Source organism: Lygodium microphyllum, chromosome 10 (genome assembly GCF_053477565.2).
Source record: "Lygodium microphyllum isolate KBCC chromosome 10, Lygodium_microphyllum_v1.1.10, whole genome shotgun sequence".
NCBI classification, from domain to species: Eukaryota; Viridiplantae; Streptophyta; class Polypodiopsida; order Schizaeales; family Lygodiaceae; genus Lygodium; species Lygodium microphyllum.
The window spans coordinates 152,882,524-152,899,813 of record NC_141144.1 but is presented as its reverse complement, the minus strand read 5'-3'; the positions used below and the strand labels follow the sequence as shown (position 1 = coordinate 152,899,813).

The following is a 17,290-nucleotide window of genomic DNA, read 5'->3' as shown; positions in this document are numbered from 1 at the left end:
TAGGCTCCTCCTCCTCACTCAGTCACTCATCTACCATCACATGTGTGGAGACTCCGTGGAGAGAGGAACCAATGCCGGTGCCTACGCAGCCAATGACTCATTGTTGTACACGTCATTCTTCCAGGATGGTTATTTTGTTGTTCTAGCTTTAAACAATCTCATTTTTTCTTTGATTTGCATTTCTCTCTTCTTCAATGCCATAAACGTTCAAGAGCCCATTTCTCGAGCATGTATCCGAGTTCTCATCTGTATCGTGTTCTTCAGTATTCTTTCTTTTCCTTTCTCTTTTGTCTTGTGTTTCAGCAGTTTATTATGACATTATGTTTACGCTTCCATTGTTGCATTTGTTGAGCTAAAATATGCATTACTTGCTGATTAGCCTCTTAAACAGCCCCAAAACATACTAAAAATGCTCTTTTAGAGTAAAACCCTAAAACGGGGAGCGGTTCGAGAGAGTTCATTGGAAACCCTAAAACGGGGAACGGTTCGAGAGAGTTTAGTGGAAACCCTAATTTTTGGGGCGCCCTTCCACATCTATAAATAGACAGGTTATCCCCATTCAATGATCATCCTTGTTTGCAAGTTACACCAGCCCACACACCCTCTGCTGCTGTTGGCAACCAGTTTCCAGCCTGCAGCCCGCTTCCATCTACTGTCCAGCCATCATCGACTGCAGCCACATTATCTTCAGCCTGTCCATTGCTGTAGGCGACAGCTCTCAGCTGCTGGCGACTGCTCTAGACTGTCCCAAATTGCTGTTCAACCTGCTGTCCATCATCTCCAGGGTCAATCAGCCTGCGTTCAGCATTGCAGACCCTGACACTCTCAGACACTGTTTCAGCCTGCTGTTTACAACAGACTGTGCACAGTTTCCAGCCTCCGATCGGTGGTACACTACTACATTTACTAGTTTCCAACCTCCAGACTACTACGTTTTGGTGACCAGCCTACTACCATTCACTATTCAGCACTCCTACACTCTGACTGGTGGTCACAGACTTGGGATCCGTCTTCGGTGGCATTCATTTACAGCATTCATTCACTTCAAAGTTGTGTTCTCTCTCTCCCTTCTTCTGTTTGTGTTTGAGTTTTTGTGTTTTGAGTTTTGAGTTTTGCGTTTAGGGTTTGAATTTTTCCCTCTGGGTCTGTGTCTGTCTCTTTGTGTTTTTGTCGTGGTCGTACACTGTGTGTCCACAGTGCAAACCCTAGCAGTTTCCTTCACAGCATCCACTTCTCACATGGTATCAAAGGTCAAGATCTATGCTCCTACTGTGGATCCTCTGCTGATTTCAAGACTCTTTTGACCAATACTAATCGGGCGACTACTGGTCCCACCAGGTGACCTCTTTTTCTTGCGTTTTTGCTAACGCCGGTATCCGTACCACCTGCATCAACCCCTCTACTACTTGCATGTCAGTTCCAGCCTGCGTTTTGATGTTTCTACATCTCCTCCTAGCTGGGCAACTGCATCATCAGGCCGTTTTTGCTATTTCAAGCAGTTTCTAGCTGATTTTTTTACTTTTTGCAGCAAATTTCTTCTTCTTTTGGTCAGCTTTCGGTGAATACTGCATGTGAACTCTCATTTTATACAGTCTGTGCTAGTGGTTTGGCTGTGTCCCCTCTCTGATTACCTTCTTCTCTCTCCTTATCTTCTTATCCTCTACAAATGTCTTCTCTGTGCGCATCCACTGATGATAAGTTACATGGGAGGTTTTCATGAGGCTTTTGCAAATTCAGAGAGGGGTTCGAAGAAGAAGACCCAGTGTTACCATTGTGGGAAGAATAGTCATTTACGGAAGGACTGCAAAGAGTTAGCTGAAACCAGCATTCCTTCCGTGGATGGGTGGTAAATCCCCAATTACAACTTAATTACAGCAGCAAACAATAAATGCAAATCTGAAAATACAAATTTACATACTGATCTTGGACAATGCACACCCGATTGGCCCCAAAATCGGCACCCCTTTCGATATTTCTTTAGCTTTATTGAATAAGAAGTTGATTTACAATGGGGTTCTCCAGATTCCCCTTCACAATCCAAACTCCCCTTGCTGTCCAAAGTGACCAACAAGTCTTCAATCTAATTTGGTCCTTGATTCGGGCACTTAATTGGCCTTCACCCACTTCATAGACGGTGGAAATGCCCCAAAATCAATGGCTGGCTAGTCCTCCACCTGACTTTAGCTGCATTCACCTTCAGCCTTGAAAAATCCAAGTCTTGGAGCTTCCAATTTCTAGCACGCTTTCCAAGGCTGCTACTAAACCCTAATTTTTGCTGTCAATTAGGGTTTACAACAGAAAAATTTGCAATTTCTCAGCCTCCAAGGGTCCAAATGCTGAGATCTTCGGAGCAAGGCTGTGAAATGGTTGGGAGATGAGAGAGAAAGCTGTAGAGAGAAAATTCAAAGTTTTGCCATGAAAATTGACTGAAAATTAGTCAAATGTAGTTGCTACCTTGCTACAATAGCATTAAATGTTGTTGCCTACAGCTAAGACATCCAAATCAGCTGTCACCTTGTACCTGGATGCAATCGCCCAACTATGGAGGGTCCGAATCTGCAATCGCCTCCTCAAAACTCACTCGTGGCTGGCTGCAATGGCCGAAAATAAGCTCGCCATGGCTGCTCACAGCTCTCCCACATTTGCTACAGCAAAAATAATCTCGTTTGTCCTCTTCTTTAGTCTTTTACCAGCCTGTATGGGCAAGTTTGCCAAGTGGCAGCCTTCCCAAATGGTTTTCCCAACATTATCTATCATTAAATATTAATTTTCAGTCTTTAATTACTCAAAATTAATCTAATAATTATTTCAATGCCTAGAAAAATAATCTGACTGGCCAATAATTAAATTGGCTAGGCATCTTCCACTCCGAAGTCTCTCTGTGCCATCTTTGACCATTAGATCGGCGTTAGGTACCATTAAACGCCACATCTCTAGTGTCACCAAACTGACACTTATGGCCAAATGAATGACCTAGGCCAACAATTGACACCAGATAATACCAAGTACTTGTGCAATATAACTTATAGCAACTTTTGCCTTCGACATCCCGTGATTTTCTCAGCTCCCGGGCTCGTAAATTTACTCTAACCCTAGTTGCACCTCACATGTGGAACATTTACTTAATCATGTGATTAAAATTTAATCCACATATTAAGTGAGGTTTCAAAAATACATACCCTCATGACAACGGCTTCCAAGAAGCAGAAGGAGAAGATGACGAAGCTGAATACGGACTTCTCCGATGAGTCATCATCTGCCTAAAACTCAAACTCCGATCCTCCGACTAGGAAGAAGTCCAAGGCACAGAAAGGATCAGCTTCTTCGGCTCGTGGGAAGGGATTGATGGCCCCTTCCTCTACTGCTTACTAATGGTGGTGATGACGGCAACCCTCATGGCTCTCCAGTACCAGAGAGGGAGTATGAGAGAGTGGTGAGATGGGGTAGCCACGTCTCATCTATACATCTATAAAGATGCACTGGATCCAAAGAGCGACTTCCATGATGCATCGATCAAAGTCAGGTAGGTTCAAATCCTGGAGCTAGGGTATTGACATCTAGGTTCATGATGGGCTATCTGACAGAGAACGGGATTGGTTCCTAGTCATGAGCTCACATGAGAGGACACTGACGATCTGCTAGCCGAAGGCAGAAAGGAATCCATGGTCACATATGTTCCAAAGGCATTTTTGAAAGGCTGTTCGTATATGCTACTAAGAGACATTAGGACACACACAGAGATATGCTATGATCTTCTCTATTTTCGAGTGTTGGTATGATCGACATCGACCTCAGGTTTTCTCCGAGGCATCTTGGTGGTGGCTTGCATACCCACTGCTTGGGTATCCATGGTTCTACTTGGTGGTTCTATGTTGTATTGTTTATGATTCATTCTCATTGTACCATTGCATTGTATCAGATCACCCATGATCTGAAAGAGGGTGTTAGCAGATATGTCGGGACTCGGTTCATGTATGAGTCTGTGCATGTAGAGGATGGGTACATTATTTAGAATATTTTAGGCATTTTTTATGGTCTTCATTTTGGTTATATTTAGCATTCATTGCTGGCCGACTTGATCATATTGAGGACAAACTTTTGTCCTATATATTTAGGCTCCTCCTCCTCACTCAGTCACTCATCTGCCATCACGTGTGGAGACTCTGTGGAGAGAGGAGCCAGTGCCGATGCCCAGCAGCCAATGACTCACTGTTGTACGCGTCATTCTCGTGTTGGATATATGGATTCCATTTCCAGAGTACACATCTGAGTTCTCATTTATATTGTGTTCTTCAATGTTCTTTCTTTCCCTTTCTCTTTTGCCTTGTGTTTCGGCAGTTTATTACAGCATATGTTTATGTTTCCATTGCTGCTCCACTTCTGACAATGTGCCTATCCAGGGGATGACCAAATCTCTAACAATAGATGCTCCACACATATCAAAGAAGGCCAAAATAGTGCAAAGAAACTGTGTTCTTCATGACAAATCTGCACCGAACAGCAAGAAGAGTGCAGTCTCCTCTTCGTAGAATCTCAGGATCCTCTCTTTTGGTGATGATACAATGTGAGAGTGCTCAAACTAGAAAGGTCTTTCAAACTGCTAAATATGAGTGAAACAGATCTGATGAAGTGCAGGCAAGCTGAATACTCTTGGCAATGTTCACAAAGGGTTTACAACTCACTAAGATCCATTATCTTTGTGTAATAAAAATGAACACTATGAACATTATCCATTATCCTAAGGTTGATGACCATGATAGGGCTTTTGCCCTTATAAATTCTGCAAGATCCTCTGGACTTATAAAATTCTAGGTTGTTTGAATGAGTGTGATGGCACAATGTGCACAAATTTTTTATTCTTGAGGCAAAAGCTTGAGCACCTCTCTCTCTTCAATATATGGCCATTCTCACCATAAAATAGAAAGAGTACTCTTTTAGAACATATGCTTTAAAAATTGTACTGATGTAGCACATGCAGATGATAGTTATGATTGTCAAATGATATAGAATTGTTGCATGTACTCTATGAATGCACGTGGCAAAATGAGGAACTTACATAAGCTCATTCTCTAAAAATACAACTGGGTCAGGATCCCTGATAGCTGCTTTCAACAAACCGCGTGCATCCTCAGAATTGTATGGGCTAAGAACCTTAAGACCTGGACAAGAACCATACCATGCAGCAAAGCACTGCCACATGTTGCAAACAAGTCATATGTTGAGTTTACTTGACTGTGTGATGGCATCAGCAGGTGAGAGGAGTAAAGCAATTCTACCTGTGAGTGCTGCGCAGCAACGCCAGCTGCTGCCCCATTTGGACCCCGGAAGACAATGGGGACAGAAATCTGCCCTGCAGACATGTAGTTTGTTTTGGCTGCAGAATTAATGATTTGATCAATCGCCTGAACAGAGAGCACGATGGTATAAGAGTTAAGGCATAAGGCAGTTTCGTGGGTTTTGTGAAAAGTTAACAAATAGAGCAGAATTTTGACAACTATATCTCGAGAGCATAGGAGAAAACAAAGCATTGCTTGGAAACGTATATCTTGTGAAATTAAGCCTTGCAAAAGTACCTGCATTGCAAAATTGAACGTCATAAATTCAACAATGGGCTTTAGACCATAGAAAGCTGCCCCCACGCCAATACCTGTAAATCCTGCCTAAAACAGAATAGAGTTCTTTAAATTCTCTGCCCCAAGCAATATCAAAACAGTCACAAACACAACCGACCCCCAATCAGTGCACTAATCAGTACCTCAGTAATGGGTGTATCAAGCACCCTCTCTGGTCCAAACTTCTGTAACAGACCTTTAGATACCTACACAAAATTAAAGAGATGCCTTCTTGAAACAAATGAAGTTACTTAGAATTAAACCAAGGATCTATCCAGTCAAACAGAATGCCTAGTAACGATGTGTCACTGATAAGACTGCAGTAAACAAACTATTTCATGTGGACTGTGTACCTTATATGCACCTTGGTATTCCCCAACCTGAAAGACAAAACATAGAAAGGTACAGGGCAAAACGTGAAGAATTAATCCGAGATTCCTCCTTTTGCGTAAACACAAATTCATACTAGTAATAAATCCCCAACCTCTTCACCCATGAGAAAAACTTTTGAGTCTGCTGTCATTTCCTCATCAAGTGCAGAATTGAGAGCATCACGGACTGTCATCTGCATAATACTCACGACTGTTAGTATCACATATAATTGCCATGTACAAGAAACAGTTCCAAAGATTTGTTGACCTCTTTGGCAGCTGTGCAATAGCACCTCCAACCACCTAACTCCTGTCTCGTGAATTTCTGTCAAAAAATATAAGATCATTCGAAATGAAACCTTTATTCAAGCACCAAATTCTCACATTTGTGCATATTTAAGCCAAATGGACTTATTTGTGAAGCTCACAATTGCAAAATAGGCTGATTCCACGAGCTGTTAAAACAGATGCTGACTCTTCTAGTTGCATTTGGCATGAGCCCTTTGCAAAAGTATCTCATATGGATTACAAAATGCTATACTTTTAACTCCAATTTCGTGAAGAACCCATTCCCGCAGTGAAATCATATCTCATGGCGAAGTTGGGCCTATCGGAAATTAACTATAACTATATGGAGAAGTTGTGCCTTGTGATGGTAATTGCGACCAAAAATTTCAGGCACTACATTCTTTATGAGAAGATGGTTTTTTATATGAAGGCGGAAGGGATTTGATTGTTGCTAAACAAGTTACAACTGCCTGATCGTTTAGCAAAGTGGTTAATCACTTTGCAAGAGCTTGATTACGAGATTAAGAGAAAGCCACCGAAGCTGCAGGGCATTGTAGAATGTCTTGTGGATTTTGGAGAGCCAAAAGAGATCTTGGCTGAAGGAAGCAACATGGAAACATTGTTTAAGACCTAACAATTACTCGGGATTTTGTATCTAAGAATAAAATCCAATTCTGTTCCAGCTTTGAAGTTCTTGATTTTGTATCTAAGAACGAAATCCAATGCTGTGCAAGCTTCATAAAGTTCTAGCAGGAAAACAGTTTGGCGGAAAGAGAATTTGCAAGTTCCTCCATCCAGTCCAATACAGAAAACCACTGCATGCAAGAGAAACAGATATTTGCGAAGAAACTTACAAGAGCCGGGTGGATGAGTGGCCTTAGGATATCGAACGCCCTGGATTTCATCATACCACGCCCTGCTAGGGTTTCTGATCAGCACGTCGCTAACACTCGCACTCGTAGAGCAAAGGCAAAGATTGACGTCTACCTTTGATGATGCTGGGCCGACAGAGTAGTAGCCTATACAGCTTCAAAAGCAAGGAGGGTGATGTGTTCGACTAGTCAAGAAAATGCGAAAAAATACAAAGTCAGTAGAGGAGACATCTTGACACGTGCACTCTTGGGCTTACATCACTATTCCCAAACATCTTTTAGGTGAAAACGAGCAATAAACAAAGTAATAATCTTCATAAAAAACCTAGGTTTAGGGTGGCTTCAGATTATAGTGGACGGATGGGCAAAACCAATGGCGTATAGGGGCAAAGTAAGACATGTCGAAATAATATCACAAGCCTTCATGTCTACACAAATTTGAGCACATCTGCTAACTTGGTATAGGTAGGCGATGTCAAAGAGAAAGGCCACATCATCAACTTTGAACCCCCACCATACTCATACTTTTATTTCCACCGATGTGGACCACTTCACTAATCACATGAAAGATGATTTGGCCATTTAGTACTTCACACATAGACATGGCCAGTATGTGATGAGTTGGGGTGGTCCTTTGTTGAGTTTGAACCGGCCATTAATATCATCGAATTCTTTTTAAAAAAGTTGTTAGAGTAATACTATGATAACTTGATTTATCTAATTTGGACTAGATGTGGACTGAGAGAAGAAGGTGAGACGAGACAAGCACAAAGATTGATCATTCTCTTTCCTTCTTAGCGCCCTTTACATTCTAGTTACTTTTCTTGAAACCATTTGTTGAACTTAACCTTAGTTGAGTCACCCCTCACATTCTCCCCTCCCTCCCCTCCCGTCCCCTCTTTCTCCCCCCCTGCCCCCCCCCCCCCCCCAACCTAGAACTATTCTACCATTTCTTTTGCCTTTAGCAATGAGTTTGCATCCTTGACCATACTCTTCAATGTAGCATCCATCTCTATTGAATCTAACTTGTAGATTTTGTTCAACAGTTTGTCTCACAGAAAGCAAGTTTTTGGTTATGGAGGGTACATGTAACACATCATAGAGACTCTTTTTCATATCACCATGCATCATCAAGGGAACAATACCTGTAAGCATAATTTCATGCTACATATCATCCCCTGTGCAAACATATCCATGAGCACCTTCTACCAATGTGTCAAACCACTCTCCATGAGGAGTCATGTGGTTAGATACCCTTGAGTCTATATACCATACACCCACCATACATCATCTGCTTTACCTTGTGTAGGCAACCCTTTCGTCACATGTTGCATAGCAAACAACTTGTCATCCTCCTGCATACCACTAGAAAAAGCATAATTACCATGTTGCTTCCCTCTTACTCTCTTATCATTCTGCTTCTTGTAGCAATCCTTAACTACATGCTCATATTTGCCACAATAATGACAATCCTTATTTTCATTTGATTGCTTTCCATGACTCATTTGAGGCTGCTGCCAAGTGCCTCTTCCTCTAAGTGAATAACCTCCTCTTCCACGAGCATTTGAGGCACCTCTATTTGCTTGAGGCTTCCTATTTTGCCATCCAATAGCTTGTTGTCCACGGGTTGCATATGCATTTCCAGCACCTCTTCCTCTAAAGTTTGATCTTCCTCTTCCACCTCTACCCCTTTGATTCGAGTAGAAGACACTGTCCCTACTGTTTTTAGACCCACTGGAACTTGTATTGAGTCCAAGTTTCACTTCTTCGTGCAATAGAAGTGCCACAAGTTCATCAAAGTCAGGTTGCTCCCGACGCACTGAAATGGAAGTATCAAACTGCTTATACTCATGTCCAAGTCCATTGAGGGTAGTAGCCACCAAATCATCATCCTCAACTTCAGCTCCAATTGAGCCTAGTTTTTTTGCAATGGATCTGATCTCATTAACATAGTCTTCAATAGACCTTCCATTCCTGGATATGTGGCTGAATTCTTGCTTCAGTTGTGTTTTTCTCACATGAGTGTCATGCCCATAATTCTTCATCAATAAGTCCCAAGCAGCTTTTGGGGAAGTACAATTTGCAATTTGCATAGCTTTTGTGTCTGACACACATAATGACAACCAATGCAAGACCTTGCTGGCCTTTTCCAACCAAGTCATGTGTGCCTTTAATTGATCCTGTGTTGGAGGTCTATCCTTCGGTAGCTTGGGCTTATCTTCAAGACTTGTGACTAGGTCCCAACAGCCTCTTCCAATTAAGAAATTAGATATCCTGAATCTCCATAAAACTAAATTGTTGTAGTCCAGCTTCTCACCAACTATTTGAGTGATAGTATCCTTCTCTCCTATATTTGCCATTTCAAAGTCTTAAGCTTTGCAAAACTAGTCAATTTCTCAAAATGCTAGCAGGCAATATACTTTAGTGACCTATAGTGCAATGAGTTTTATTGTAAACTGCAGTAATAATCACTATTGCATTTTCAGACAGTACATGTGCTTATGTTTCCATTCAACTGCAGTTACAGTGCATCAATAACTTTGCATTCCAATCTAATATGATGACTGCATAGGATTCAATACATGCAGGAAATAGACCCTCAAAAAATCCTTCAATTGCTCACTAAGACACCATGATATTCTATCACAGAATTATCAACATGACCATGAGTGCTTTACTCCAAATTGCTGATTTCACCATGCATATATCCGCTGATCAAAAATTGTTGCAAAGACAATTTTTACAAGCAACAACCACCAGACTCAAACTCAGAGTGTAAGTGCCACCCAGAGCTGCCTCAAAAACCTGCAATTCTTTCTTGCACTGCATGGAAGCCCTTCTGTGTATTGCTTAGGCTCTCTATAGTAGTCATAGAGCACCCACAAGGGTAAGACAAATTAAGATTGAGCCTTGCCTGGAAATCGAGCTCAGCCTAAATGCGCACACACTTTGCTGGCGTAAAAAACTAGCTGGCCCTTCAGGTCATTGACAGTAGGAAATTTTTATTGCCAACAATTCGCTCAAGTGACTTTCCAGCATTTCATTTTGTCAGAAGTTTCTTCTGATACCCTCTCAGTGGCATGACAGAGAAGACAGTTTATCAATCTCCCCTATATAAATAAGCAGGGTCTATGTGTTGTTGTTGAAGTGAAAGGCATTATAGAATCCCAATTTGAGACAAGCTCCTTGGGAGGGATTCATGAATCTGGCTAGCTCTCCTTCTTCGCGGGTGTAATCCAGCTATCCCCCCTTGTCAAAATGTTACACCCCATGTCATCAGAGGTCTCTAATAACATTCATGATCCCTTTTCTAGCCTGAATCATCTGCTTGCTGTGTTTAAAGAGAACGGCTTGTCTCAGACTAAACTGGTGGTTCTTTTGGGAGATCACATGATTGGGGTGGCTCGATGTGGTGCCTTCAGTGACCATTTCAGCAGGTAACAATGACACATGGTGGTTGACCCAACACTGGATCTGACCTTTGCACAGTCCTTGGAAGCAGCATGTCCATCAATGGCAATGGGTGGTTCTCTGGGGAGTGCAACAGTTCCCTTGGATGCACTGACAAGCACTCATTTTGAAAATGCCTACAACATCAATCTAGGAAACAGCAAGGGCCTTCTTACTACCGATGAGGTTCTCTTCACTGATGCACGCACCAAGCCACTCGTTTAGATGCTCGTGATGTTGATTATGCAAGCGTCGATGCTATTATTGCTACAATAGTCGATGCTATTGATGATGTCAAAGTCATTGTTTTGTTGTTGATAGTAGGGATGCTGATTATAAATGTGGCCAGCCACATCTTGTTTAGCCAACAAATTTTCCTGATTCTACCAATGCACTGCGAACCGAATCAGCAATTATGAGCTGGCAAGTTACATGCAACATCACTCAAACTCTAACCAGTCTTCCCAAGTGTTGCATCTCTGTCTCTGCCTGCAACAACAATTCAGTGGTGCCATGTATAGACATGTGCTTGTGGCTGTGGGTCTTCTTCATTGTGTAATTGCAGTGCTGAGGCGTTACTGATTCCAATGGAATTGGCAATTGTGCCTTCTATCAATCGAACAGCTAAAAACTCTTGCTCTGATACCATATTAGAATTGAGAGAGAGAGATGGACAAGGCTCAAGGGCTTAGGCTTGAAGGGTAGTAGACATGCTCCCTATCAGTTCATTCCATCAACACACACACCAAAGTCAACTGTGTGTACTACACACAAAAGATCAATAGACCTAGATCTAATCATGGTTAAGTCAGTGTGACTTAACCTCCTTATTCAACTAGGATAAACAACTAACCAAAGACTAAGAGCTTGAATCTCAACATGCAAGACAAACATGCTATTTACTTTATGCAAGGCATACTTGTTGTTTACTCTATGTAGGACAAACCTACTATTCACTATGTTGTAGGACAGACCTATTGTTCATTGTGTTGTAGACAAACTTGTTATTCACAGCATTGAGGACAGACTTGATGTATACTATCACAACAAGCTAATTGACTACTATGGAAGACTATGCCTATTATCATCTGATGATATTTAGATACTTTAGTGGATGTATTGATGTATGACATTGATGCAATGCACCCGGATATGCTTATGGAATGACTTGAGCTTCCATTTGAGCTCAGTTACATGTATTGGAGCTTTGGCCAGTTGCTACCTACAATGATCATTGGCATTAGAAGCTTGAAGATTCTCTTGGCTTTTATGCTCTCTCGGCTCTACGCTTGATGTATCTAGGATTTTGGATGGGCATGTACCTGATGTATTGAGCTTGCATTGCTCGTTTGGCATTCAATTTTGTTCTAGTGGGAGTCAATCTACTTAGATATTTTGCATTTGAGCAGAGCTTTAGGTTTATGCAATTGAGCTTACTTTAGTGAGACTGTGGGACTCAATTGAGCTGTATCTATACTCTTCAGATACTATTTGGATGCAATTGTTACCTAGCGGGCTAATTTGATTCATGCTTTGAGCCAATACCTATCTCTGTCAAATTGTTGTTAGTGATGTATTCATCCTACTTGAGCTTCTTTACACTTGCTTAGTCAATTGTGTATCTAGTAGCTCTCTTCCATTATCTTGAGATCTACTATAGCATGACAATTATGCCTATTGGATGTATCCCTCTCTGACACATTGAGTTTGATAGTTCTTGGTATCGGTAGCATGCTCAGTTGATTGCTAGTGGTTTGTTCATACCCCACTTCTTGCATGATGTACTTAGTAGTCACAGATTGGGGTCTATCAGTTGATTTCTCACATTTGGCTTTGGATTTACTACTATCTTTATTTTCAGCTTGTTGTAATTGCAAGTTTATGCATAATTTATAAGGGTAGATGCTTTGACCTGAACAGTCATTTCCTGGCAATTAGTGGACAGCCCTACTCTTTGTTGATTTGATCTATTTAGACATTATCTTGGTTTTGATTTTGACTTTCTTTGCCATCATTTATAGTAGCCTGCTTGTCTTGGACTATGCTTTCATTCTTTGCATTATGGTTGGTGGGTCGAATGATAGTGCTATCTTCAACATTTACAAGTTGAATGGCACAAATTACAACTATTGGAAAGCACAAATCTGGTAGGTTCTAGATGATCATTTTATCACTCTCGAAGTAGGTTTTCTATAATATTATATTTGAAGGGCAGACTGCATGGCACTTATGGGAGAAAATTTGTGATATCTATGATAAGCAAAGTCCTACTTCATAGATGTATTAGCTGAAGCAACTCATGGACCTTTGTATGAAGGAGGGGACTTTCATGTCCACCCACTCGAATACATTTCGTTCTATTTTTAGCCACTTGCCTTCACAAGGGATTCACTTTAAGGAGAATCTTTTTCCCTTGTTTCTATTGGTTACATTGCTTGAGTCATGGGGACACATTCTGTACTATTATGTGTGCAGATATGCCTGTTAATGGGCTGAAATTGTAGGATGTAGAGGGTGCACTCTCTAATCAAGAGATTAATAAGAAGAATGTCAATGCTTCCTATAGTTCTTATTCTTTGATAGTCAAAGACAATAATGGTAAGAGCGGTAATGACCATTGTGAGAGAGACTCTTAGCAGTCTCATTCTCAGCCACATGGACAATCTTGTAGTAAGTCCCCTATTTGTAAGTCCGCATTGACTTGTCATTATTGTGGTAAGCAAGGTCATATTTGGCTATAATTCTATGAAATGCATGATTGTAAGTGCAAGGAAAAGGGAAAGGGAAAGGGAAAGGTGCAAGAAAAGAATGATAATTGCAACATTGTCCCTAGCAAGTCCAACATCAAGATTAATGTCATGCAGATTGCTTCTGACGATGAGTAAATACTTGTAACTTCTTCTCTTGATGTTTTGTAGTTGATTGATACCTCATCCACTTATGCTCTGTGTTCGCTAATTTCATAGCATGACAGGATCTACCAAATTGGATAATGACTTGGCATTAGATATTATTGGCATTAGAGATATCCAATTGTAATTTGCTTCAGGCAATGTTTACTTTGCATGATGTATGCCATGTTTCGACTTTGACTAAAAGCCTAATTTTTGCTAGATAGTTGGATGATGCAAGTTATGTCATATCCTTTAGGGATTCCTCATCGAAGATTACCCATGGGAATCTTGTCCTAGCATGATGTATCAAATCTGGCACTCTTTATCCATTACTTGTATCTAGATCTATTGAATATGTTTTAGCAGTGTCTACATTACCATATGTATTGTTATGGCATCATTGCCTTGGGCACATGCCACTCAAAGGAATGAAAATGCTTACCTATTTGTAGTATCTTCCACCTCTTGACTGTAAGTATTTTGATTATTGTGATCATTGTCTTTATGGGTGTAGACCCATAGTTCACATAAGAAGTTTGGCATTACGTGCATGGGTGAGCCTTTAGCTCTTGTTCATTCTACTATTTGTGGACCTATGCCCTGCAAGTCGTTAGGTGATATGAAGTATTTTGTTGCTTTCATTGATGATTACTTACATAAGGTCTGGGCATATCCTATCAAGTAGAAGTCGAAAGTATTGGTTACTTTTTCAATGTTGGGTTGCTCTTCTTGAGAACCAGTCTGGGTATAGGCTAAAATGTCTACGATCTAACAATGGGAGTGAGTGTGTATCTGAATCGTTTGGGTAGTTTTGTGATGAGAGGGATATTAAGCATCAATTGACCGCCTCGTATATCCTCGCCCTCTATGGATTATGTTATGGTGACAGATGCTAGTGAGCCTCTTACCTATGACAAGGCCATGCACAAAGGTGATAATCACTCTTGGGAGAGGGCCATGCAGTCAAAGCATGATTCACTGCAAAAAAATCATACGTGGGATTTGGTTACTTTGCCTAGTGGAAAGTGTGCTTTGCCATGCAAGTGGATATACAAGTTGAAGAGAGTAACCTTGGACATTCTAAGCAAGTCTATAAGACTTGATTGGTTACTAAGGGTTTCAAGTAGGAGCATGGTGTTGGCTTCAATGAAGTCTTCTCTCCTATAGTCAGGATGACTACCCTACACTTAGCATTGGCTTTGGTTACACACAGCTAGATTTGGACCTCTATAAGATGGATATCAAGATGGCTTTCATACATGGGGACTTTGCATAATGAGATTTATATGCAATGATTGGCTCTCACCCAGCACACCAAGAAGCACAAAACCAAGGTACCGAGCAACAAAGTATATGCTTGGATCTTGACTCCTCACCATGAAACCTGCAAACAAACCTCTCTTGCACTAAAAATGCACACACACAAAAGACTCAAGACAATCCCACACTAACCAAGAAACAAGATCAGGCGGCTCCTCCTCTTTCTCTGCACACTCAAGATCCATAGTTGTATGCACAAAAGTAGAGCAAGAAAAAGGATGGACAAAGAGAGTTTGGAAAAGAGGAGAAGAAGAAAGTTAAAGAGACACCACAATCTGCCATGCTACAATCTCCTCAACCACTTTTTCGCAAGAACCCCAATTGCACCCTTTTGAACCTTTATTAAATCAAATATTTAACCATACAAAAGCAAAGGTTGAAGGCCTTATGTGTTGCATGCATTTTTGGGCAAATTACCTAAGATTTTAAACATAGAAGACATATGCAATGGCTTTTATAGCTCCAAGCCAAGCATTTACAATGCATAAATGTGTGTGGCATAGGGTACAATGAACATGCATATAGTATATCATTTTGGATAGCATAAAATATTTGTCGATGTTGAGCCACGTCCTTTTAGCCTTTTTGGTGTAGAAATTAGAGGCTATCATGCAACATCCTAAGGGCTTTGAGGAAAAAGGTAGGGAATACCTAGCGTGCAAGTTGAGAAAGAGCCTAGTAGGCACCTAGGGAATAGTACCACAAGTTTGATGCTTTTATGCATTCACAAGGATATACGTGCAACAATATGGATCCATGCTTATACATAAAGAAGGCCCATGATGGCAACCTTATGATTTTGATACTCTATGTGGATGATATCTTGATTTCTGAGAGCACTCATGATGAGATACACACCTTGAAAAGTCAGCTCAAGAAGAGCTTTGAGATGAAGGACATGGGATAGGCCTTGCATATTATTGGGATATGCATCACATGTGATTGCTTTAAGGGACTCCTTTGCTTGTCGTAGAACAAGTACATCCAAAAGGTCCTTGAGCACTTTCATATGCACAATGTTAAGCCTATTGGGTGGATGTCCTTTACCTTCTCGTGTGAAGGTTAGTTAGGCCAATTTTTTGCAAACTAAATAGCAAAAGTCCATGATAGCCAAGATTCCTTATGCATCTGCAGAGTGGGCAATTTGATGTATGCGATGATAGCCACTTGTCCTCACAGAGCATTTGCAGTGGAAGTTGTGGCATGCTATATGGTTACACTTGATAGGTGGCATTAGGATGCCGTAAAGGATATCATGATATACCTTAAGGGCACTGCAAAAAAGGGGCATGTATTATGGTGGCCATGATATAGAAGTCATGGTGTATATTGACTCTAATTATGTAGGACATGTAGACAATAGGAAGTCCATATCTGGCTATGTCTTCATCTTTGTTGGAGGTGATGTTTCTTGGATGTCTAGGGTGCAAAAATGCATGGCCCTATCTATTACAAAGACAGAGTATGTTGCAACCATTGAGGCTTGCAAGGAGGCTCTCTAGTTAGGCCATCTAGTTGTAGACCTTGGTATTACTTATGCGGTCCCTACATTGCATTCAAATTCCATGAGTGCTATTTAGTTGGCCAAGAATCTAGTCTTCCATGCTAAGATAAAGCACATTGAGGTGCATTACCACTTTATTAGAGAGGTCATTGAGGGCATGTCCATTGAGCTTGTAAGATCTCAACTAACCAAAATCCTATAGATCTACTCACTAAAAGTCTCTTAGTAGAGTGTTTTGCCTTCCTTAGGAAATTGATGGTGGTTGTTGGATGAGATGACATCTTTCCTTAACCTGTTGTACCCTGTGTACATTTTTACTTCGTCACTTTTTTCTTATTCTCTCCTCACTAAGGGCACACTCATGTTTAAGGAGGTTGTCAAGGATAAAGGCACCTATGCCTACGTCACCTGTGTATTACTACACTAATAGTACCCACACACTTGTAGGTGGTGGGTCCGCACACCCGTACATTGTAAATGGTGGGTGTCCATCACTATCACTTTATCCTTTATTCTTTCAATGACATTTGAATAAGGGAAGGCTAGTCACACATTGCGATTGTTGGAGTTTCCACATCTTGTGTCTCTCTCTTTTACTACATTTGCCATAGCTCACTCCTCTATTACTTCCACTCACTCGTGCTCTCACTCAGGCTTCTCCCTTCACATGAATAGGTTTTATCTAATACACATGTGCTATTTTCTTGGTCTTTCTCTATTGGTGTTGTCAAAGATATGTGGTGCTTCTTAGCTATTTTAGGAGTTGATACAGCCCTATCAATCTATGCATTAAAGATTCAACCAGGCCTTTCTTGCATAAGGGATAATATAAACTTACTAGTTCTCCTCTTTTGTACTTAGAATGTTTTTTGCTATCATCTTTTTTTTTTTTTTTGTGCTATCTACATGATTCTTCTAAAGGTAAGAGATCATTATGGGCTATCTCTTTTTCAAATCAGTGTACCGACCCATGGCATCC

The 17,290-nt window shown here is 40.9% G+C and overlaps 1 protein-coding gene across 1 annotated transcript in view; it reads right to left on the bottom strand.

Moving 5' to 3' along the window:
* LOC148030689 (pyruvate dehydrogenase E1 component subunit beta, mitochondrial-like) overlaps positions 1-7,346 on the bottom strand; it is a 46,197-nt gene extending 38,851 nt beyond the window's left edge. Inside the window, exons 1-8 of the mRNA XM_087687041.1 lie at positions 7,126-7,346; positions 6,252-6,308; positions 6,097-6,177; positions 5,966-5,992; positions 5,756-5,818; positions 5,574-5,660; positions 5,277-5,402; positions 5,057-5,190 (exon numbers count right to left, since the gene is read on the bottom strand). Of these exons, the coding sequence (XP_087543167.1) occupies positions 5,057-5,190; positions 5,277-5,402; positions 5,574-5,660; positions 5,756-5,818; positions 5,966-5,992; positions 6,097-6,177; positions 6,252-6,308; positions 7,126-7,179 (629 nt within the window). The 5' untranslated portion in view covers positions 7,180-7,346. The remainder of the gene's footprint in view (positions 1-5,056; positions 5,191-5,276; positions 5,403-5,573; positions 5,661-5,755; positions 5,819-5,965; positions 5,993-6,096; positions 6,178-6,251; positions 6,309-7,125) is intronic.
* Between the last annotated feature and the right edge of the window lie 9,944 nt (positions 7,347-17,290).